This window comes from Nansenia antarctica, assembly GCF_963989245.1.
Source record: "Nansenia antarctica genome assembly, chromosome: 1".
Lineage (NCBI taxonomy): Eukaryota > Metazoa > Chordata > Actinopteri > Argentiniformes > Microstomatidae > Nansenia > Nansenia antarctica.
In genome coordinates, this window is record NC_137674.1 from 69,645,146 (window position 1) to 69,670,290 (window position 25,145).

Consider the following 25,145-nt stretch of genomic DNA (forward strand, 5'->3'; position numbering starts at 1 on the left):
CACACCATTTCATAATATATTCACCCCCCTAAGGCATCACTTAGAGCTGAGGACAGATTACAACCAACCAGATGTAGGAATCGTCCCTGAGGCATCAGATGATGGAAGATGTCAGCTAGTAGCTTTATGTTCTGCTGTTAGTCCTGTTCTCCTTCATAGACGTGTTTAGTCCTCTTCCTCCTTCATACACGTGTTTAGTCCTCTTCCTCCTTCATACACGTGTTTAGTCCTCTTCCTCCTTCATACACGTGTTTAGTCCTCTTCCTCCTTCGTAGACCTGTCTCTGCTCATCTCTGTCTCTGCTCATATCTGTCTCATCTCTGTCTCTGCTCATATCTGTCTCTGCTCATATCTGTCTCATATCTGTCTCTGCTCATCTCTGTCTCTGCTCATCTCTGTCTCATATCTGTCTCTGCTCATATCTGTCTCTGCTCATATCTGTCTCATATCTGTCTCTGCTCATATCTGTCTCTGCTCATCTCTGTCTCTGCTCATCTCTGTCTCTGCTCATATCTGTCTCTGCTCATCTCTGTCTCATCTCTGTCTCTGCTCATATCTGTCTCTGCTCATATCTGTCTCATATCTGTCTCTGTCTCATATCTGTCTCTGTCTCATATCTGTCTCTGCTCATATCTGTCTCATATCTGTCTCTGCTCATCTCTGTCTCTGCTCATCTCTGTCTCTGCTCATCTCTGTCTCTGTCTCATATCTGTCTCTGCTCATATCTGTCTCATATCTGTCTCTGCTCATCTCTGTCTCATCTCTGTCTCTGCTCATCTCTGTCTCATATCTGTCTCTGCTCATATCTGTCTCTGCTCATCTCTGTCTCTGCTCATATCTGTCTCTGCTCATATCTGTCTCTGCTCATATCTGTCTCTGCTCATATCTGTCTCATATCTGTCTCTGCTCATATCTGTCTCATATCTGTCTCTGCTCATATCTGTCTCATATCTGTCTCTGCTCATCTCTGTCTCTGCTCATATCTGTCTCATATCTGTCTCATATCTGTCTCTGCTCATATCTGTCTCTGCTCATATCTGTCTCATATCTGTCTCTGTCTCATCTCTGTCTCATCTCTGTCTCTGCTCATCTCTGTCTCATATCTGTCTCTGCTCATCTCTGTCTCTGCTCATATCTGTCTCATATCTGTCTCTGTCTCATATCTGTCTCTGCTCATATCTGTCTCATATCTGTCTCTGTCTCATATCTGTCTCTGCTCATATCTGTCTCTGCTCATCTCTGTCTCTGCTCATATCTGTCTCATATCTGTCTCTGTCTCATATCTGTCTCTGCTCATATCTGTCTCTGCTCATCTCTGTCTCTGCTCATATCTGTCTCATCTCTTTCTCTGCTCATATCTGTCTCATATCTCACGTCCTCCGTCACCACGGGGTTCTCGCTGAGAGGTGTCGGTGTCGCATCTCATCTTGCTTTGTTATTTCCGGATGTCTCCGCGGTGTGATCTTTTTCCGCTTCTCTGACTCGATGTGCTTTTCATTTTTGTTCTCGTGAAAAACAGATTTTCTTGGCTTTGTTCTGAGAGTCCTGCCAGCTGAGCTAGCTGCAGTGTGTCCTGCAGGCAGACAAACACCCGTTTCACACAATATGTGTGACGTGGTTTATGACTCATATACAACATGAATACATTTCTCATACCTCTTTCAGCCACAACATCCGTAGTTTAATGGCTCTCCAAAATGTACTTAAGTGACCCAAGTATCAGGGACCCTTTTTTGACCATGAGTGAGGCAGCTGTTACAGAGACTTGTGGAGTGTATCTTTAAGATACTGGCCTCTACTTTTGTAAGTTAACTGACTCAGTATTACAATGTGAAGTTAACTGTCTGTGTGTGTGTCTCTGTGGTGCGTCTCTGTGTGTTTGTGTGCGTCTCTTGGTGTGTGTCTCTGTGTGTGTGTGCGTCTCTTTGTGTGTGTGTGTGTGTGTCTGTGTGTGTCTCTGTGTGTGTGTGTCTCTGTGTGTGTGTGTGTCTCTGTGTGTGTGTGTGCCCCCCCCCCCTCCTCCAGTTCTCAGGTCTGTACCTGCTGGCCTTCCTGCTGGTGGCGTTGGGCCTGGTGCTGTACGGCTCCTCCTCCACCTACGTGGCTCAGGACCCCCGCGTTTACAAGCAGTTCCGCAACGCCGGTCCCCCCGCCACGGACACCCCCCCCCTGGGCGCCCTGGAGCCCTCGGTGACCTACACCAGCCTGGGCCAGGAGATAGAGGAGGAGTCTCGCGTACGGGTCGCCTGATTGGCCCAGGAGCTGCCTGCCCCCCCCCCCCTACCTGTCAATCATCCACTAGCCCCTCCTCCCAATAAGAGTCTCGTGTACGGGTCGCCTGATTAGCCCAGGAGCTGCCTGCCCCCCCCCCCCCCCAACCCTACCTGTCAATCATCCACTAGCCCCTCCTCCCAACAAACCTGTACAGAGCGAATGATTGGTAGCCGCCGCTGATGATGATGTGACGGAAAACAAGGAAGCAGAGTTTACACGGTGATCCCAGACTGTGGAGGGAGAGGGAGCGGTGACTTCTGTTTCTCCTTTTGAAAGATTGGTTCGTGTGTAGAGGACAGGGGGAAGCTGGCGTAGGTAGAAATCGGAGGACGGGCTCATTGTAATTGTAAGTGCATGGAATGGGACGAGGATTCCTGTGATCAGTGATTCCTGATTCCATTCCATGCATGACAATGAGCCCGTCCTCCAATGTCTACCTCCGCCAGCCTCCCCTGGCATAGAGGTACTGTTACCTGCCCCCTGTTACTGTACATTCTACATGTCTAGAAGGATTTGTGCTAAATATTTGTGTAAATGCTACATTGTAACTGTTCTTTTTGTTTTGTTTTGTTTTTTTACATGAGTTCAAAACCTTGATTGAATTGAAAGGTTGGATGTGGACCTGGGAGCTCCTGTGTGTGTCATGGTGGTTCAGGAGCTCTCCTGTGGTGTCATGGTGATTCTGTGGACCTGGGCAGCTCTCCTGTGGTGTCATGGTGGTTCAGGTGGACTCCTGTGGTGTCATGGTGATTCTGTGGACCTGGGCAGCTCTCCTGTGGTGTCATGGTGCTTCAGGTGGACTCCTGTGGTGTCATGGTGGTTCTGTGGACCTGGGCAGCTCTCCTGTGGTGTCATGGTGGTTCAGGTGGACTCCTGTGGTGTCATGGTGATTCTGTGGACCTGGGCAGCTCTCCTGTGGTGTCATGGTGCTTCAGGTGGACTCCTGTGGTGTCATGGTGGTTCTGTGGACCTGGGCAGCTCTCCTGTGGTGTCATGGTGGTTCAGGTGGACTCCTGTGGTGTCATGGTGGTTCTGTGGACCTGGGAGCTTTATTGTGGTGTCATGGGGGTAGTGGTGGTCTAGTGGATAGTGAGTTGGACTTGGGATCGGAAGGTTGTGAGTTCAAATCCCGCCTGAAACCACACCACTACTAGTGTGCCCTTGGGTAAGGCACTTAGCCCTCAGTTACTCCAGGGGGAATGTCCCTGTAATTCGTAATTGTAAGTCGCTTTGGATAAAAGCGTCTGCTAAATGGCTAAATTAAATTAATTAAATTAATGGTGGTTCAGGTGGACTCCTGTGTGTGTCATGGTTCAGGTTCTCCTGCTAAAGTCTTAAGGTGCAGATATGTGACAGCAGCTGGTGAAACTGGGAACAAGTCGCCAACCAATTAAAATGTTCGGACTTTCGCACGTTTAAATTGTATCTTGATGTACTTCTGTATAAAAAGGAAAATCTTCAATAAACTAATTGTAAAAAAAACAAAAAACAAAAATGTTCTAGTCAAGCCAAAAGACTGCAATGCAATGGATTTAGTGAGTAATCCACACTACTCTACTCGGTGGCTGTGGGGACTGACTCCATTGCATTGCAGTCTTTTTGCTTGACTAGCGAGTGTGTCACTGATTGCACAACGCCGAAATTTAAATTTTTCAGAATAAAAGTCTGAACGGCCCGTCGGTTGGCGACTTGTTCCCTGTTTCCCCAGATATCACACACAGACGCAACATGACCCAGTGCCTTGCTAGGTATTACTGCACTGTGTTGGGGACAGGGGAGGCCAGCGGAGGTAGAAATCAGAGGACGGCCTCATATGGAATGGAATCAGGAATCCTCATCCCATTCCATGCATTTACAATGAGCCCGTCCTCCGATTTCAACCTCCGCCGGCCTCCCCTGGTGAGCATAGTCTGAGGTTCAACTCTTACTCCCCTGATCTGATACTGTATAAGCGGCGGCTCAAATCGTATTGTTTAAACCCTATTGAGAGCACTAAGCTGTTTATACCGCCTCTCTCCAGGAGCTACACTGAGCCCCTGCTGCAGTGTAGATCTGAAAGAGGTGGATAGGTATCAGCCCAGCTTTTTAGAGGGCAAAGAGAGGCTGTTATCATCTTGCTTATGTACCGATCTGATCCTCTTACCCATTCAGATGTACACAGCCTACCTCCTTCAGCCAGGAGGGAGACTTTACTCACCAGAAATGCATAAATTGTGACGGTTTCATTTTGTAGCCAATCAGAGTGTTGTTGCTAGGTAGACACCACATAGAACACTTGGAACACTCCAGGTGGGGAGTGTTTCCGGAACTGTTTGGCAATTGGTCAGTTAAGAGTGAAAGGGTTTTAAACCACATCATTTTACACAGATGCAGCAGGTCATGCTACACACATACATGTTGTAGCAGGTCACGCTATACATACATGTTGTAGCAGGTCACGCTACACACATACATGTTGTAGCATGTCACGCTACAGACACACACACACACACACACATGTTTTTGACAGAAACACACAAAACACAAACCCACAAATCAACTGAGCTGTTGAATGGACAATTATATCAGAATTTTGAAATGGACATTTTGTAGGAAACCTGGAAAGGGTCTAGGGTTGGTGTTTGGACGAGGCCCTAATCTGCCCAGCAACCACTAACTCAAATATTAGGCCACAGAGAGACTTCCATGTTGAAACCATCCCCTGTGTTAAAAGTTTTAAAGACAACTGTATCAGGATTCCAAATAATGAGTTTATTGTCCATTGTACAGTTGGTTCAGTGTTCGTACATTGAACTGTAGTGGATAGAAAAGAAGAAACTGATTGTAAAGTTGTGATGATTACAATGCACTTGTCATACCGGAATTGTGATGTTATGTTTTAATGATCTGTATTTTATGTGTGTTGCTATTTTATTATTATTCCCTGCTGAATTTGATTCCCAAAGCACATTAATTAATTAAATGGTTTGGAACAGATTTATTAGTAATAATTATAAGTAAAGGCCAATGCACACGGTGTGCGATGCGATGTTGCACGACAACGTTCTACGACAACAATCGCTTCTCAATGCACACGGAGTGCGACCGACATCGCACGACAACATTCGATTCTCAATTCACACCACCGATCCTACCCAATATTGCTTGCCTTGCTTCCACAATTTCTACAATATTATACAAATGGGCATATTGTGCTTACATGCTTGATTATTATTATTATGTAATATAGGTGTCTTGTACGACCAAAAAAACGACAAAATCGCGCGCCGTGTGCATTGGCCTTTATCCTCTATTTAGTTTTGGTGTATATCAGCTCTTGCTGTCACAAATGTTGCCTAAAATAAAGTGTCTTTGTCTGAAAGCTGAGAATTGTGTTTTACAACAATCACACTTTTCACACCCTCAATATGTGTTCCCAATAACAGCTAACACAATTCACAGCAGGGGAGGCTGGGGAAGTTAGAACACCAGGGGAGGCTGGGTGATGGAGAACACCAGGCGAGGCTGGAGGAGGTAGAAATCAGAGGATGGGCTCATTGTAATGCATGGGATTAAATGAAGAACACACGTTTCATACCATTCCTCATTCCACCCCATGCATTACTACTTATTTCTACCTCCACCAGCTTCCCCAGTGTGAGGCATTCCATAGAAAGAAGGTGTTTCAGCCAGTGAACTGGCTATTCAACCCACACACAGCAGGTATGACGTGACCTCTATTGAGGACATCCTCAAGTCCGGAGGGCGTCAGTTGATTGTTCAAGGCTGCGTTCGTGAATTCGCTCTGAGAGTGCCGGAGCGCACACTGGGTTCGACGTCATAAAGGGAACAAGTAATTTGATTGGACAGGAGGCATTCCATGAGTGCTGATCAGATTTCCAGAGAGATTGAGAGTGTGTTGTTTTGTTATTGTGTAGATATTGTGGACAGGGTGCACCTGCAAACGAGGCCTTGGTCTCGGTGTGTTTTCCCCTGTAGAAATAAAGATTCAATAATGGTTTAATACAATTAGCACTAGAACAGCCATGAGTATTGATTTTTTATATATCTTTGCACTCGACCAAATTTCAGGACCCTCCTTTCATGACTTTTCCTAGATGTGCATTCTACCACCCAGTATCCTTACATTTTCAAAATCAAGCTTGTATAAAGCTATTTCGCACTTTTTCTGTGTAGGAGGCAGCAGGCTAATTTACAAGACGGCCAACTAGTGGTCAATGTGTGTAAATAGCAGCTTCCCATTGTAAAGACTAGTCATTTGACTCCAGAGGCGGCTCTAATAGTAGGTAAAAAAAAAGGCACGGCTGTTCTAGTGTTAGAAGCGCCGGGCGATCAGTACTTTCACTTTTTGGGACCGTTCCTTGCTTCTCGAGGGTGTCCTCCGTCTATCTGTCCGTCTACTTGTCGCGAGGGGAGAGCTACACCAATCACACCTTGAGTGTGTAGCAGGCCACACCCCCAGGCGAATCGTTAAACCGCGCTAATCACCGGCAACCGGCGGCAGGTGGTGAACATGGCACACGACCACGACAGCTGGGAGGATGAGTTGCAGGGACGATTCTCGCTGCTCTCCGCGGGCCCGGTGATGGAGGCCCGTGACGAGGCCGGGCGGTGGGAATACACGCGTGGAGACTCGGACACGGGGGTCCTGGACCTGAGTGACGAGGTCCTGGTCCTGATCCTGCGGCGGTTGGACCCCACCTCGCTCCTGCGGGTCGGGAGCACCTGCCGCACCTTGTTCAGAGTCTGTTCCTGCAACTCGTTGTGGACGAGACACTTCCAGGTAATGACGATTGATTGAATTCAACGATATTGGCAAAAAAAAAAAAATGCCTGAGTAATTTCTATGAATCTGAAACGTCTTTTGTCAAGTAATGTTATCCGCTCCACAAAGGGTTAACTCCACCGGCCTCCAGAAACCAGGCTGGTTTAAAGACTTAATGATTTAATGCTCATCTGAAGTTTCCACTCCGCTGGTCTGACTGTCAGACAGCCGTGCAGTGAATGAAAGCCAGGCTAATCCTACCTAAACAGCCAGCTGACGGTGTGTTTGAGTAGACCTAGAATAGTTTGAAACGTGTATTTGCTTGTTTATCTGCAAGCTTTTGCAAGGCGCTCATAGTTGCTCATAACCATGCTCATAGTTAGAAACAACTATCAATGATCCAACCTCATGACAGTAAGTAGTAGATACGATAGTGCCCCCTGATATATTTCATGCTCCTTTTTTTTGTTGCACTTTAAGCTTTTTCGTAACTTTTTGCGCTGGGCCTGTCTCTAATAATCACTAGATATCAGTCTGAACCAGGGAATGTTGAGCGTCTTATGTGATTGAAGTAACGTTTTTGTTGGATGTTCACGAACGGCTACACACGCGCATCAACGGACGTCCTTTCCACGCCAGTCGTCGTTTGGAGTTCCGTTCGCCACCGCCACCTGTTACGTCACGGCCAAATGCGGCTTCCGGTTGATGTTCATGTGGAGGACGCTGTATCGGAACCTCCACTGTAACCGGTCGCTCCAGGAGAAGCTGTTCGCGGAGATCCCGTTCCCGCCGCAGCGCTACTGGACCCAGTGGCTGGTTCTGGAGGAGAGCGTCCCGCTGCCGTCCGTGCGGCTGCCCGCCGCGGACATTCTGGGCCTGTGGGGGGTGGAGGAGGCGGTGCTGGAGAGCAAAGTAAAAGGTGAGTTTTTAGCCCTTTCTGCGAATTGGATCATATTCAGATGTGTATAGGGTTTTATTTACGTGCGTCTATAATCCTAGTCACAGGCCTCGTAGTCGTAGGCCTTACTATTAAAGTCAACAACTGTGATGTATTCTATGGCTACATGGATAAATATATTGTGTGTAGTTGTGTTGGGTAATTACATAAACGTGTTGTGTTGGGTAATTGGATGTTGTGTTGGGTAATTGGATGTATTGTGTGTAGGTGTGTTGGGTAATTAGATAAACATAGTGTGTAGTTGTGTTGGGTAATTAGATGTAGCTGTGTGTGTGTAGTTGTGTTGGGTAATTAGACTTGACCAGATTGTTACCCCTTCTGCCCCCCCCCCCCCCTCCAGCAGAGCAGGATGAAGAGGACAATGGTGGGCTTCTGACGTTAGAGTGGAAGCAGCTGTACGCCTTGTCTCTGGAGCACCACGGGAGTGTCGCTCGGCTATTCCAGCATGTTCTCAACCAGCAGCAGGACAACGGTGGGTCAGTCTGGTTGTTGGGTCTGAACCCGGTCAGTCTGGTTGTTGGGTCTGAACCCGGTCAGTCTGGTTGTTGGGTCTGAACCCGGTCAGTCTGGTTGTTGGGTCCGAACCCGGTCAGTCTGGTGTGAATACAAGAAGGCAATGACATCTCACGAGACTTCAAAATAAGCCTAGATTTTCCTTTAGCGATGTTGATGGAATACCCCCCCTGCTCTACAAAATCAACCAACAGAATGTAACAAGGATTAACAGATATACAAATATAAACCGTATCAGTAAACAATTTAAAATATAATTAAATAGTTAAAAGGTAAATAAAATGTACAGCGTCTCATACAGAGGGTTTCTATTTTCAGCTGTCCAAACGCAGGGGCGTATTGGAGATTTGTGTCGTCGTGGTAACGGGTCAAAGCACCATGGCGCTGTCTCGCCTCTGCTCAGGTGGCCGGAGTAGCGGTCAGAGGAGACATCAGATGCTCAAATTCTGATCTGGGAAAAAACGGCACTAATATTTGACCCCCCCCCCAAGCGCCAGCTTCCCAGAAGTGAAAGTTGATTCCCCCTCCTCCATACTCACATTTCTGAGTCAGAGGCATTACATGAGTTGGGCGTTTGTAATTACTTCTTAAACCCAAACTCTAAACTGATTAATCCATGCCAAAACGCTCCTTACAATTCTCTCTCTCTCTCTCTCTCGCTCTCTCTCTCTCTCTCCATTGTGATGCCTTCTAATTAAGTCTTCTCTCCAGAGTGAAGGCAGTGGGATTGTAAAAGGTGGTAACTAGGCCTGTAACAATTATGAAATAATTGTCTAATGGCAATTAAACAGTCTAATGGCAATCTCGACTGTGCTCCAACACGCTCGCTAGCTAGCTGGCTAACAACAAAGAACATCACAACATGCTGATACAGAACTAGATGACAGTCCCTTTTTTATTGATGTTAAAAAATATATTTTATGATAATAAAGAGGCTTGGTTTTACGTTATAGGTTGCTGTATTATTACATTATCTGGGTCACATAACAGTGAAACAATTATATTGTTAATCGCAATTATTTGTACAGCAACATTTGGAATTGTTACAGGCCTAGTGGTAGCGTTCCTAATGTTTCTCTTTAGGCCCTGCGAGGAGCTGGCAGCCTTCTTGGTTGTACCGATGGCGAGTCTGGCAGCCATCTTGGTTGTACCGATGGAGAGTCTGGCAGCCATCTTGGTTGTACCGATGGAGACTCTGGCAGCTCTGACTGTTGTGTTTCAAGCGTTGGCAGAGTTGTTGTCTCGTCTGTGAATGTTGTTTAGAAACGTGGCGTTTCTCCAGCGGCGGTCACGATTGAGTGCCCGGTTCAATACACGTTTATTAGACAGAACAGCAGCTACTTTATCACTTGATTTAATTTCCTAAATCACGACTCTAGAATGCTGTTGTGAGTGATTCAGATAATATGTATACAAGTATGTGTGTGTATATGTCACCGGCCACTTCATTAGGCACACCTTGCTAGTACCGACACAATAGACTTCAGATCTGCCTTAATTCTTTGTGGTGCTGGAAACATTCCTCAGACATTTGGTCCATATTGATATTATAACATCACGCAGTTGCTGAAGATTTGTGCCAAGAAAATATCCCCCACACCATTGCACCACCACCACCATTTTCGCACTGGTCTTTGTTTTCGCGCTCTCGGAAAATCCTCCCCAGAAGCGTCCAAGCGCAGGCCTGGATTCAATCACCCACCACGGTATTTGTCCTCGATTTTGGAAGAAATCTACAACCAAACTACACCATTGTGACCTTCCCGCTGCCAATTGCGCAACCCCCTTTAAAAGGCACATTTGTCACGATTATGTGATCAATTTGGATATTTTCTCTCTTTCTGACCATTCTCTGTAAACCCCTAGAGATGGTTGTGCAGGAAAATCCCAGTAGATCAGCATTTTCTGAAATACTCAAACCAGCCCGTCTGGCACCAACAACCATGCCACGTTCAAAGTCACTTAAATCACCTTTCTTCCCCATTCTGATGCTTGGTTTGAACTTCAGCAGATTGTCTTGACCATGTCTACATGCCTAAATGCATTGAGTTGCTGCCACGTGATTGGCTGATTAGATATTTGTGTTAATGAGCAGTTGAAAAGGTGTACCTAATGATGTGGCTGGTGACTTTATATATGAGAAATTAAAGTAATTTCTTAATTACTCTGGAAAACCTTTATCTGGGGGCGGGGGGGGGGGGGGGGGTAGGGATGGTGGTATGGGGGGAGGAAAGAAGGCAGGAATTGATGATTGTCCACCATTACACCCCTGAATAACCCCCCCCTGCCCCCCCCCCCTCTCCAGACCACTCTGAACTGGAAGCCATGTTCCACCAGTACACCCAATGCCGCTTCCAGTGGCTCTTCTCCTATTGGCTGTTCCGGCAGCCCGCCCCCTTCGACCGGCAGCTGCGCGCCATCTTCCTGCAGTGGCGTCGGCACAACAAGAGTAAGGTGGCGGCTTGGGGAGGGACGCTGTGTGACGTCCGCTACCTGGCCTCGCTGCACCCAATCACAGCCGACTACTGGAGGGGCGGGCTAGCCCGCGGCGACGAGACCCTGGGTAAGTGGCCGTCTGACTTCCTGTTGACCAGGTGACTTCCTGTTTTGTTTGTTTGTCTGCCCAGGTCCTTGTTGAAGGGGGAGTGTGGGGGGTGGTGTGTGTGTCAGTCTGTAACAAAACGGTAATGAAAATTGAAGCCAGATAGAAAAGCTATTTTGAACCGGTGTGTGTCAGTGGGGTCTGTGGTACAGTGAAGGGTGTGTGTCAGTGGGATCTGTGGTACAGTGAAGGGTGTGTGTCAGTGGGGTCTGTGGTACAGTGAAGGGTGTGTGTCAGTGGGGTCTGTGGTACAGTGAAGGGTCCATCATTTCATTGTTCAGAACCCTATTAGAGCGTCGTCAGTGAACAGTGCTCGGCTGGTGAGAGAACGTTCTCCAACACAGTAATGATCTCTAGTCGTCTCAGCACAGCAGGAGTGTACGTCTGTCTGTGTAGAGTGTGTGCGTGTGGACTACAAAACCACTCATGATCAAATGTCTTACAGCAGGGGGCTGAGGGGGCTGCTGGCTTTCATGTCAAGTGTGTATTCTCTCCTTTGTTCTCTCTCTCTCTCTCTCCCTCCCCTCCCTCTCCTCTTCTCCATCCTCTGTTCTCTCTCTCTCTTCTCCCCTGTTCTCCCTCTCCTCTTCTCTCCTTCTCCTCCCCTTCCCCTCTCCTCTCCCAGGTATTCAGACGGTGGAGAACTATTTCTCCATGTGTAAGTCGCTGGTGGCCTGGATCCTGGGCCGTGACTGGGGGAAGCTGAAACGCAAGAAGGTAAAAAACACACTTTACTGTGTTAACCACCTCCTCACCTACCCACCTTCTAGCTCTCCTGATGGTTAACCTCCTCCTCACCTTCTAGCTCTCCTGAGGGTTAATCTCCTCCTCACCTTCTAGCTCTCCTGAGGGTTAACCTCCTCCTCACCTTCTAGCTCTCCTGAGGTTTAACCACCTTCTTGCTCTCCTGATGGTTAACCACCTACCTACCTTCTAGCTCTCCTGATGGTTAACCACCTACCCACCTTCTAGCTCTCCTGGGGGTGAAACAACTAGAAATGTCAGGAACATTTATTGTGTAATTCTAAACATGTGTACGTAGGCTCCTGAGACACCGTGAGTGTGTGAGCTCTGTTCTCCACCACATTATTTCCATGTTTGAATGTCACGTCTTGGCTTTTATAGATAAAAGAAAAATTCCTCTGCAGGGAAACTGTCCGTTTCCCAAATTGCCCACTCCCAGACAGAGTGTGTGTGAGTGTGTGTGTGTGTGTGTGAGTAATACCCCTGCGTGTGTGTGTGTGTGTGTGTGCGCCAGGTGTATGAGGACACCCTGAAGGGCGTGTACCTGCTGCTGAAGCGGGAGGTGTGTGAGGGTACGGTGGGCCGGGAGCGGTTCTGGAGCCTGGCCAAGGTCCAGATGACCCGGGTCTGCACGCTGGAGGAGACCGCCACCAACTACGTCAACTGGAGGATGATGGACACACTGCCCTACTACAAGTAAGATGGCCGCTAGGCGCTGTGTACTATAAGTAAGATGGCCGCTAGGCGCTGTGTACTACAAGTAAGATGGCCGCTAGGCGCTGTGTACTACAAGTAAGATGGCCGCCGACAGGCCTTGGGCACTACAAGCAAGATGGCTGCCACCAGGCCTTGTGTACTACAAGTAAGATGGCCGACGCCAGGCCTTGTGTACTACAAGTAAGATGGCTGCCGCCAGGCCTTGTGTACTGCAAGTAAGATGGACATTTCTATATATATCCTTACCTGGAATTGTAAATATTACAATATATTTCCCAGATTTATGCCTGGAAGAATCTTGTAATAAGATTTCAGACACCCCTAAAGTGGACCATACCATTTAACGTGCGTGTGACAAAGTTGCGCCCCCCGGTGGTATGACTGGCGCTCTGCGTCCACCCGGAGGTGCGTCTGAGAACACCTACACCGTGTGTTTGACACCACTCCTCATTCCGTTCTCGAGCCCGTCCTCCGATTTCGGGGGGGCTGCCGCCGGTGCGCTCTTCAACAGGTCTTTGAAGTGGAGGGGAGGGGTTGAGGTGAGGAGCTGGGTGCTTCCGCAGGGTGGCGAGAGCCAGTCTACGGGGGAGTTTGAAGTTCAGTGCCGCTCAGCCTCCTCCTGACCAGGGGCCAGTTGCATGAACATAGATTAAGTCTGGTCTAAGCCTTAACCTACAACCCAGTAGCACTGTACTCTTCTCCACATTATATTCCTCCAATATACATATCTAAGTTTTCAGCAGAAGAAAAGGGAGTTTTCACTCCAGTACAGGTCATACAGAACCCCCCCCCCCCCCCTCCCTGACGAGTACAGGTCATACAGCCCCCCCCCCCTCGACCAGTACAGGTGATGCAGACCCCCCCGACCAGTACAGGTGATGCAGACCCCCCCCCCCCCTCGACCAGTACAGGTGATGCAGACCCCCCCCCCCCTCGACCAGTACAGGTGATGCAGACCCCCCCCCCCCCGACCAGTACAGGTCATACAGCCTCATACAGTTTTTTTTTTCCCTCCTTCGCCCTGTCCTTGAGATGGAAAGGTCTGAAAGAAAACCTTTCTCACTCGGATGAGATTTAATGACTCCGAGACAGGGAGGGGGGTGAGAGAGGAGGAGGAGGGGAGAGGGAGGGATACTCAAAGCCCTCCGGTCGTGCAATCAATATCATTTCTCATAACATTGTTAGTATTCAGAGCTTCAATCCAACGCTTGTTCGTTTTAATATTCTGCTAATCCTCTCTTAAGTGTTCCTGCCCTGAGGAAGCAACTTGTTAGCAGAGCGGACGCCTTTCTGACACTTCTTTTTTCTTTAAACATTTTTTGGAGGGGGGGCCAGGACTTGACTTTTCTACCCACAATGCAGCAGGCCTCCTATCTCCCGAGAGCTGTGTTGTTGTGGAGTGTAATGAGCCGTGACTAGTCTCCTAAAAACATCATGAGCCTCTATAGATGAATAATATACAGTGTAATATACATATACTCATACAGACCCCCCCTGGTGTTAAGTACTGAGTGGACAGCGGTCTGACTGGTGTTCAGTGTGGTGGGTGGACAGATGTCTGACTGGTGTTCAGTACTGGGTGGACAGCTGTCTGTCTGGTGTTCAGTGCATGGGCATCGGAGCCATTGTATGTGGGTGGGACAAGTCCCACTTTACCGTTGGGAAACAATGGCATTTTCAGTGCGCTGTCAGTTCAACTCCATTCTGCTTGCTCTTTCAGAGAATTGCCAAATAAATTAAGCTCCGTACCATGTTTTTCTACTACTTTGCCTGTCGTGCTCCACTTGTCAAATCATTCTGCTTGCTCACTGAGAGAATGCCCAAATAAATTAAACTCCATACCATGTTTTCGCTACTCTGCCAGCAGTTTAGGTTCTTGCAGCCAGGTAGCCTACTGTCAGGGTTGCCAGATGGGGTGGGTTACTGCCGAATGGGCTACTGGATTTAGCAGTTATAGACTGGTTAGGCTGTAAATTGTCAATCCCATCTGTAAGTATGTAAAGTTTATTTATATAGCACCTCTAAATTTGATGGAGCCAGTGTAGGGAAGCTAAGATGGGAGTAATATGACATGACTTTCTGGACCTAGTCAACAGCCTTGCAGCTGCATGTTGGACCATTTGTAGCCAGCCCAGGGTGGATGCGTCGAGGCAGGTGAACAGGGAATTCCAATAGTCCAAGCGGGATGATACAAAAGCGTGAATCCAACTCGGCGTGGGATACCACAGACTGGAGTTTAGCAATATTGCGCAGATGGAAAAAAACAGGTACGTGTCAGTGATCTGATGTGGTGATCAAAGTGCATTTGCTGGTCAAAAATAACACCAAGGTTTCTGAGCTTAGACCTTACTGTTGTTGAGAGGGTCCCCATGCATGTAGCAATTTTTGGAGTGACTTTATCTGAACCTATAATAAGAACCTCGGTTTTATCTGTGTTTAGCTGAAGGAAGTTGTTTGCCATCCAATCCTTCACAGCAGTCAGACAGTCAAATAAAACACACAACTTGTGGGTTTGATCTGGCTTAAATGAGATGTACAATTGAATATCGTCTGCCTAACAGTGATAAGAGACCTCTTTGATTTGGCTAATGATCATTCCATGGGGAAGCATGTAAAGTGCAAACAAAATAGGTCCCAGAAGAGAACCCTGGGGCACACCACACCACAAAGCAGCAGTTTCAGAAGTGAAGGGGCCGACAGACACAGAAAAACTCCTATCCTGAAGATAAGAGGAGAACCAGTTCAGGGTGCTCCCAGTGATACCAGCCCACTGCCTCAGCCTATCGATCAGAATGCAGTGATCAATCTGGAAACCCTGCCTACTGTATGCATTTCCTGCTGGGGTGAGTGGGTCTGACTACATAGTACTGTCACTACAAGCTTGGCATTTAATTTAAGTAAATGTTCATGTGTTCGCCTGTTGCTCTTAAAAGCATCATGTGCAGCATTGACTTACGTGTGTGTGTGTGTGTGTGTGTGTGTGTGTGTGTGACTACAGTTTAGACTGTGTGTGTGTCTGTGACTACAGTTTAGACTGTGTGTGTGTGTGTGTGTGTGTGTGTGTGTGTGTGTGTGTGTGTGTGAGTGAGACTACAGTTTAGACTAGGTGTGTGTGTGTGTGTGTGTGTGTGTGTGTGTGTGTGTGTGTGTGTGTGGGGTCAGCCATCATGGCAGAAAAAACAAGAGTGGACATCAGAGCATTTTTTTTGTGCTCCAAAATGCAAAGTAAGAACCCTATGGCCTATTACCTGAAAGAATAGTTTTCTTTTCACAAGAAATAAGCAAAATATGCTCATATGGAACTGTTGCATATGTCATTAGGCAGCAGAGCAGGCCAGAGCAACAAGTGAGTTTGAATTTTTGTTTTTGCAACATTATGGAAGGTTCTCAGCTCTCTCAAATTAAACTGATTTGATTAAGGCAGTGGTTCCCAAACTGGGGTACGTGGAGGTACTACAACGTCTGATGTAAAAGTGGCAAATAAAACTGTATTTGGAGTGCTGTCCTAGTCTTCATTCACTGAAAGTAGAGAGAAAGGAATTTATTAAATTAAGAGGTAAAGAAGGAACAAGTGAAGTAAGCAAGGAAACTAAAAGATCCAGGGGAGTAGTGAGAAGAAAACAATGAAGTAGTACCAAGGCAGAGAGGAACTATTGCTGTAAGCTTTTAGTGTTTATTATCTTCAAATGTTTTTGTTACCTCAGTGCCATCATTACATTATTGTGTTGGATTTGAAGTAAAGGTATTTGTATTTGCATGCAAGCATAAAGATCCTCTGAATTATTCAATATCATTTTTATAATTGTATACATTTCTGTACTTTTAGCTTTTTAATATTTTCTAATGTCATCTGACTGGGGCCAACCTCTTGAGTGAAATTACAAAATGTACCTATGTTTACTCTTGCTATAGCCAGATAAAATTATCAAACCACATGTTAAAATGCACCAGAATGCAGGAAATGGCCTCTACTTGACCAAAATGTTATGGAGGGGGGACCCCCAGACCCCCCTTTCAGTTGTCCCAACATTTCAGTTGTCCCAACAACTTTTGGGCTTCTGACGCCCATGGTTCAGTGTGCTGGGTGGACAGCTGTCTGTCTGGTGTTCAGTACTGGGTGAACAGCTATCTGACTGGTGTTCAGTGTATGGTGGTCAGGGTGCTGGAGCTGCGTGTGGAGACAGGAAGTCTGGTGTGGAGTTGGTTCTTGGATCACTGTGGAGTGGGAATGTTGCTGATGACGTCTTCCTCGTGTGTGTCTGGTGTACGTGGTGTCAGGGAATTATGTGTGTGTGAGAGACGTTTCCCTGTCCCTCCAGGCTGGTGCGTGTGTAGGCCTGTAACAATTCTGCTGCACAATTAATTGTCTCAGAAATAATTGTCACTGCCTGAATCCCAAATTGCTCCCAATGAGTGGGCTCAGGCTGGCACCTTGCATGGTAGCTTGCTGCCATTGGTGTTTGAATGTGTGTGTGAATGAGAGGCCATTGTAAAGCACTTTGGAATAAGGCGCTATATAAGTCAGTCCATTTACCATTTAATTGTTTGACTCAAGGGCCTCTGCAAGTATATCAGCAGTGTGGTTCTCAGGTACATATCTGGTTTCTAAGCATCTAGTCTGCAGAGTCCAATCAGTGACTATGTAGTAGTGGATGGTTAAACTTATAGGGAGTCATGGCTGTAGTGGAGGTCAGACTCATAGGGAGTCATCATGTTTGAGCTTGACCACATGTCAGTTGTAGCAGAGTAGAAGGGAATGTTTTTTAAATCATTGAGAATGTCACCCTTCACTTTCTCGTACAAACTTGGAATTGCCGTTTTGGAGATGTAAGTTTTGCTAGGCAACTTGTATTGACCATCAAAAAGAGTACAGCATGAATTTAGTGAAGTAGCGTGCACCATTTGGAACTGTCCTGCTTATACTTTGTCTGTCGTCTTAACGACTGAGTAAGACCCAGTTCCCGGGAGGGACCAGCCACTGGAGCGGTTTGACTTGTTTTGTTTATGACTACAAACTGGGTGGGATGGTGACTTTTGAGGTATTGTTTTGAATTGGTTGTGTTAGCTTTTTTTGACAGATCTGGCAACCCGGCTCTTCCAAATTTGCAGGTTCTCCCCTCTGGTTTGGCTTGAATCCCAAAATTATCCCATAACGGTGCAGTCGTGTTATGCTTACACGTATCGGCTTACACTTATCGGCTTACACGTGTGTCAAGGTAGGGGGGGGGGGGGGGGGGGCGGCTTACACGTGTCCCAAGGTAGGGTTACGCTTTGCAACAAGCTCCATCTCTACCAAATGTAGGCTACTGTCTGTTTGCCAAATCCGGTGTAGACTTAACGCTCGAAAGCCGACTTGATGTACATCAACTGTATCAATGCGCGGTGTGTCCTCTGATAGGATAGCTACTGTTCTATCTCGCTACAGGGCGCATGCAGCCAATGGAAACGTTTTTGATGGATGCAAACAAAAGTAGGACCATGAATGTGAAATGAAACATAAAATAAAAATAAATGCTTTGACTGTGGTTCTGCGAAAAAAACGTGATCACATCAAATAATCACCATTAGACAATTATTTCATAATTGTTACAGGCCTGTGTGTGTGTAACGTGTCTCTCCCCCCCCCCTCCAGGCTGTACCTGGTCTCAGGCAGTGAGGTGTACCTGGGCCACATCCAGGGCTTCCTGAGGAGGAAGAGGCTGCTGCACGACTGGACCCACCTGGAGCAGAACGCCTGGCTCCTCCCCCTCCTCCCCCCACACCTGGCCCTGCTGCTGGACTACGACACCAAGATCTCCCAAGGTGGGGGGCGGCGGCTTACACGTGTCCCGGGAGGGGGGGGGGGAGGAATTACACGTGTCCCAAGGTGGGGGAGGTGGGTGGGGCTTACAGGTGTCCGAAGGTAGGGAGGGGGTGGGGCTTACAAGTGTCCCAAGGGAGAGGGGGGTGGGGCTTACAGATGTCCCAAGGTAAGGAGGGGGGGAGGGGGGCTTACAGGTGTCCCAAGGTAGGGAGAGGGGGTCTTACAGGTCTCCCAAACGAGGGGGGGCTTACAGGTGTCCCAAGGGAGGGGGGGGTGGGGCGGGGCTTACAGGTGTCCCATGGTAGGTGGGGGTGGCGCTTACATGTGTCCCATGGTAGGGAGGTGGGGGGGGGCGTACACATGTCCCAAGGTGGGGGGGGGGGGGGGGGGCGGCTTACACATGTCATTGGAGAAATTCAAAGTGTGGGGATATTCCTCAGCGTTCCAGCTGGTGTTTGTTTTGCGTGTTTTTTCATGAATCAACGGGTTTGGGGTTTGGTAATCCAGCGCCGGCGCTGTTCTAATGTCCTGGGGTCAGGTGAAGGTCTCTCTGCCTTTCAGAATACAGATATGTAGATAGTTACTTTATTGATTCCTGAGGGGAAATTAATTCGTTCGAGCAGCTCACATCAACAACAAAATAAAGTGATGATAGAATAAAAATAAAGACATCTGGAATAAAAATAAAGACATCTGAAACATTCTATCCAGTGATGACAGTCCATCCTGCCAGCATGAACATGGTGCAGTATGGGTAATTGAAAGTAAACATGTTGAACAAGGTCAAAGGTCGGTCTGGCTCCATGCTGGCGTCTCCTACAGCCCAGTCAAACACCCGTCTCACCCAGGGAGCTGTGGAACTGGGGGGGCAATCCAGACTTATTCTTTTTTTTAAATACTTTTTCAGCAACATTTTTATGGAGTTAATTATGTGCCACAATTATTTCGAGAAAATAATTATTTTGCGCAAAAGAAAATACATTTTGCGCAAAGGAAAATCGATTTTGAACAAAGGAAAATCGATTTTGTACTCAATAAAAGTTGTTTATTTGCATGTCTGCTAAAGTTGATAATGCACGCAGCACAGCTGATCGTCAACATTTGCTTGACCGGCAACATTTGATTGTTCTCTCTCTCAAAACATTTTACCCTGCTAGAAATGTGCCAGAATTCTGATTGGCTGGCTGGCTGGCCAGTTCTTAAATGTGTTAAAATGTCTGATTGGCTGGCCTGGTTGTCAATCACAACATTTACGGACCAAAGGCGGTTGGAGGAGATGAGAAAATTGATGGTTGAAGGTTGAAGAGTGAAGATATAAGATTTAGAGTGAAGAGATGTATGTATATCTTCACACAATTTTCTCATCTCCTCCAATCGCCTTTGGTCTGTAAATGTTGTGATTGACAAGGGGGAGCAAGGCCCACCTGTCCATATCTTTGTATGTTTTTGTTAATCTTGTTGTAGTTTATGGCATACAGGGAAGACATATCTCTCGGTAAGTAAACCCCAAGGTACTGGATATATAGTGATTGCCAAAAAAGTATATTTGTTTACCAATTCTTGAGTGAGGACAAAATTAAATGTCAGGGCCTATGTTTTATGAACATTAAGTACATATCCTGCATTAAGGGATGAAATTGCATTATCTATTTCTTCATTTCTGATCTCAGATGTGAGTATCATTATGCTCTTTGCCAAGAGATGGGAGGTCCAATGAAGTTAAGAACTGTTAAATTTCTTGTTCCCTATCTTTCTCAGGTTGTCTATATAATGCGGGGTATAATAGGGTCTCGAATTTTATAAATTGTGCTTTCAGATTGTTGCTTACGGAGCATCCATGCTAGTAACTTTGTCGCTTTTGGACCGTCTCAAAATGCCTCTGTTTCATGAATAATTTTCTTCTCAACCTCTTCACTATGGATTTGATCTGTCCTGTTTAATAGCCCTCATCTGTGAAAGCGCAGAAGGGTCTTTAGTAGAGCTGTGAAGCCGCTCCAGGTCCCTCAATTTAACTTACAGCTCAAGCAGTTTTTCAGCTTTTAATTTTTTTAAGAGCCGTCTGAGCTATAAATCTCCCTCAATCCAGACTTATTCTGATAAAATGTCACGAGAGTTATCAAATATAAGCCTGGATTTTCCTTTAGTGACGTTGATGGAACACCCCCCAGTAGTGGTCCAGCATCGTTCACAGCCCCCCCCTCCCCCCAGCTTGTCTCTCACCCATCCATCATACAGCCCTGGCTTCTGACAGCTAGTCATAACTCTGGAGCTACACCCATGAGCACCTGGGCTACATGTGAGACTGATGCGTGTGTGTTTTCTCTAAATCATAAAGACCCTAATGAGGATGTAGTACCTGGGTCAACGCGTGTGTGTGTAATGAGGATGTAGCACCCATGCTAGCCGGACTGTGACTGAACCTGCGACCAGACGGTTGTTTGTCTTGTTTACAAGCTCGGAGGCACAACCCTCTGCTCTCCTCTGTGACCCCGCTGCTATCCTCTGTGATGTTAGCTCTGCCGACGCACAGTTAGCCTTGCCAACACACAGCTAGCCTTGCCCTAGCCCTGCCAACACACAGCTAGCCTTGCCCTAGCCCTGCCAACACACAGCTAGCCTTGCCCTAGCCCTGCCAACACACAGCTAGCCCTGCCAACACACAGCTAGCCTTGCCCTAGCCCTGCCAACACACAGCTAGCCCTGCCAACACACAGCTAGCCTTGCCCTAGCCCTGCCAACACACAGCTAGCCTTGCCCTAGCCCTGCCAACACACAGTTTAGTGAGGCAGCTACTGATGTCCTCTTCATTTCTCTCTCTCTCCTCTCTCCCCCCTCTCCTCTTTCTCCTCACCCCCTCTATCTCTCTCTCCTCTCCCCCCTCTCTCTCTCCTCTCCCCCCCCCTCTCTCTCTCTCCTCTCCCCCCCCCTCTCTCTCTCTCCTCTCCCCCCCTCTCTCTCTCTCCTCTCCCCCCTCTCTCTCTCTCCTCTCCCCCCTCTCTCTCTCTCCTCTCCCCCCTCTCTCTCTCTCCTCTCCCCCCTCTCTCTCTCTCCTCTCCCCCCCCTCTCTCTCTCCTCTCCCCCCCCTCTCTCTCTCCTCTCCCCCCTCTCTCTCTCTCCTCTCCCCCCTCTCTCTCTCTCCTCTCCCCCCTCTCTCTCTCTCTCCTCTCCCCCTCTCTCTCTCTCTCTCCTCTCCCCCTCTCTCTCTCCTCTCCCCCTCTCTCTCTCGCTCTCTCCTCCCCCCCTCTCTCTCTCTCTCTCCTCTCCCCCTCTCTCTCTCTCTCCTCCCCCCCTCTCTCTCTCTCTCTCCTCTCCCCCCCTCTCTCTCTCTCCTCTCCCCCCCCTCTCTCCTCCCCCCCCTCTCTCTCTCCCCTCCAGAGAGCCTCCATGGTGATGGTGTGGCAGCCCAGCTGAGCAGGGTGGTGTGGCTCTACCTCCACTCCAACCAGGCGCTCTACCTGGACGCTGTGAAAGGCCTGGTGCTGCAGTGTGCTCAGGCTAGCATCGGCTGCTACGCTAGCCTCACCCCTGGGCTGCTACATGACTAGCCTCACCCTTTTTATCCTTTTTAATATTTTTTTCTAACCAAGTGGAAAGTATTTTTATTGTAAACTTTTGTAAATCTTACGAAATGATAATTGAACAGATGGAATTAGTGTCCTTGATCTGAGGGGATCTTTCTTTCTTTTTATTTTTTTAACCAAATGGAAAGTGTTTTTATTGTAAGCTTTTTAAATCTTACGAAATGATAATTGCACAACTGGCCTGTGTTTGTAAAATCAATGTCTTGTGTGAACATTCTGTTTGATGTTCTCATATAATATGAACTGAGCTGCCAGTGAGCAGTGGTATTGATTCATGTGCCTGACTGTAGAAATTCTTCTTGGAAAGATTTTAAATGAGTGCTTCGCTCAATAGATGAGAAACTGAAACTATTCCACAGCCTTGAAGATTGCACTTGTCTTTATTTGAATGTCTTTTAACTAGAACAATGCATGGCAGTTAACCTGATGCTGCAGGAGTAAAACCATTTATACCTCAGAACGTTCTATGATCAGCCAAGGCTGGAAACTAAGCTAATAAAACACACTTCCCTGAATAGAACCCTGTCTGTCTGTCTTCACTGAATAGAACCCTGTCTGTCTGTCTTCACTGAATAGAATCATGTCTGTCTTCACTGAATAGAACCCTGTCTGTCTGTCTTCCCTGAATAGAACCCTGTCTGTTTGTCTGTCTTCCCTGAATAGAACCATGTCTGTCTTTACTGAATAGAACCCTGTCTGTCTGTCTTCCCTGAATAGAACCGTCTGTCTGTCTGTTTGTCTTCCCTGAATAGAACTTACCTATCTTTTATGCACAAAAGCTTTGTTTTAAATATTTTCTCACAAAAATGTGATGGTGGTATAACAAAATTGAGTGTGAATGTCTTTATTTACACCTATCTTTTATTTCATTTGTACATTGCAGACAGGAAAAATGTAAAAGGAGGTTGAGCTGTGATTTCCCCCAGCTGGTGTTTCACTCCCCCAGCAAGCGCCACATTTGTGAACTCTTTTTTGTTGAGACACTGTCAGCTGATAAGCTGATCGATAAGCTACCTCAGCCAGAAACATCCGAGTCAGCTGAGGTAAGCCAGTCTGAAAGGCAAGTGGACAGTGATGGCGAAACCACGCAAAGATCTGCTCCACAAACTACACATGGCACAAGGACACTTTATAATGCAGCATTGATTTGAAAGATGCTTATTAGACTCCTCTGGCATGAAATGCCCATGGCCACCCACTTCAGATGCTCTCAATGTTTCTGAAGCCAAGTCTGTAGTACCTCTTGACCTGAACAATCTTATTGCCTGGGTTATTGGTGCAACAGAGGACCCAGCAGTGGGCCATTGCCCCCGACAAGTGACGCCTTGTACCAACACTGCAAAAGGGCAAATTACCAAGCAGACATTCGTTGAAAGCTGTAATGTGTGCCCCTTTACCCGTTGGCAATGGGTGGCACGTCGAGGATGGGGAGTTAAAAGTGACCTGGATGACTACAAATCCGGCTCCTGATAGTGTGTTGCAGGTAATCCACTGTGGTTGCAAACTAGGCAAATGTGAGGCAGGAAGATGTTTCTGTGTGTCTGAAAAACTGTCATGTACAAATCTGTGTCAATGCCAAAACTATTAAAATGTGTCTAAGGAAACTGAGGATAGGGTTACATGGGATGATGACTCAGATGATAGTGGTAAGGATGATTAACATATACAGTGTTGCCTGGGAAGTGAGGTGGTGGATGAGGGTGTGGACTGGGGTTGGGATTATACAGTAGGTATAGTGTGATTTTTGTTTGTATTTTTGTACCTGCATTCTATTTTGTTTTTAAATGGAAAATAAAAAGGTTATTTTTATAAACGTATTGATTTGTCAATTTTTGGGCATTATTCCAAATTAAGGGGATGGTGTAGTGTTTTGATTGAGTAACCATCTTGATCAAAAGTGTGTAGGTCTATTCTTTTTCTCATTACACTAGTCACTGAACTGTTTTGTGTACAACCTCAATCTTTAGAAAATTGTACCTGTGTAGTGACCGCTCGTTAGTGAGCAGAGTATTCGTAATTCACGGCGTTCCAGCCTGTACAAAGCACTGTTGATATGTTTGTGTTTACTCAATCACCCAGGTTGCTTAGCGGGTGATATGACGGGATATAAGTGGGACAAAGATGGATGAATGTTGTTGTTGTCAGTACGCATGCAGAGAGTGAGAATAAAGCACATGATTGTTTTTCTACCGGCAAACCGACTACATCGTCCAGTTATTGCCGTCACTCCTACATTGGTGACCCTGACATTCTCTCGAACGTTTTCGGAGATCATTTGAACATGACAACAAACGCAGTTTCACTCAAGCTGCCCGTTTTTTGGGAACAAAATGCCAACGCATGGTTTGCACAAGCTGAAGCTCAATTCGCCCTCAGGGATATTACCGTGGATCATACCAAATACTACTACGTGGTAGCAGCTTTAACCAATTCAACGGCAGCGAGAGTGGTGAGTCTTATTGAAAACCCACCGGCACAGCACAAATATGTTACCTTGAAGGCGCACCTCATAGATACGTTTTGTTTGTCTGAATCTGAACGTGCACGCCAGCTCCTCTCTCTCCCTGGGCTCGGTGACACGAAACCCTCTGAACTGATGGACCACATGCTAGCTTTGCTGGGCGACCATCAGCCGTGTTTTCTTTTTAAAGAGCTTTTTCTGCAACAGTTACCAGACCAGGTTCGTTTTTCAATGGCTAATTCCATCAAAACAGACTTTCGTCAGCTAGCCAAGGAAGCGGATATATTTTTCTCAGCTGGGAAGAAGTGTTTTACAGCCACCATGGATGAGTTTGGGTTCCAACCACTCTCCATCTCCGCTACTGCTGTGGCCCGACGGGTGAGGCCGTCGGGGTTGTGCTTTTACCATATGAAATTCGGGGACAAAGCTAAGAAGTGCCTACCACCATGCAACTACAGTGTGTCGGGAAACGCACAGGCCGCCACTCATTAGCAGCTGTGGGTGCCGGCCATTCTGCAGGCTTGCTGTACGTCACTGACTCCCTCTCCGGCCGCCGTTTTCTGTGTGACACAGGTGCCCAGGTGAGCGTGCTGCCCGTATCGGCAATAGACATTAAAACAGGGAAACAAGGACCCTCCCTTGAGGCTGCCAATGGCAGTGCTATCGCTACCTTCGGCAGGCGCACTGTGGGTTTGTGTTTTGCTGACCAGCGTTTTACCTGGAGTTT

General features: G+C 47.1%; 2 protein-coding genes across 2 annotated transcripts in view; both read left to right on the top strand.

Annotated features, from left to right (window-relative positions):
- slc35f1 (solute carrier family 35 member F1) overlaps window positions 1–2,250 on the top strand; it is a gene marked incomplete at both ends in the record, with an annotated part of 110,061 nt that extends 107,811 nt beyond the window's left edge. The window contains one exon of the mRNA XM_080537320.1: window positions 2,026–2,250. Coding sequence (XP_080393446.1) covers window positions 2,026–2,250 — 225 coding nt within the window. The remainder of the gene's footprint in view (window positions 1–2,025) is intronic.
- A 4,537-nt stretch (window positions 2,251–6,787) lies between these two features.
- LOC308152576 (uncharacterized protein) lies at window positions 6,788–21,921 on the top strand (the record flags this gene model as incomplete). Its single annotated transcript, XM_080525584.1, has 8 exons — window positions 6,788–7,057; window positions 7,679–7,958; window positions 8,341–8,469; window positions 10,816–11,073; window positions 11,738–11,829; window positions 12,371–12,552; window positions 18,206–18,375; window positions 21,752–21,921. 8 exons carry the CDS (start codon window positions 6,788–6,790, stop codon window positions 21,919–21,921), a joined length of 1,551 nt encoding a protein of 516 aa, XP_080381710.1.
- Window positions 21,922–25,145: the final 3,224 nt, after the last annotated feature.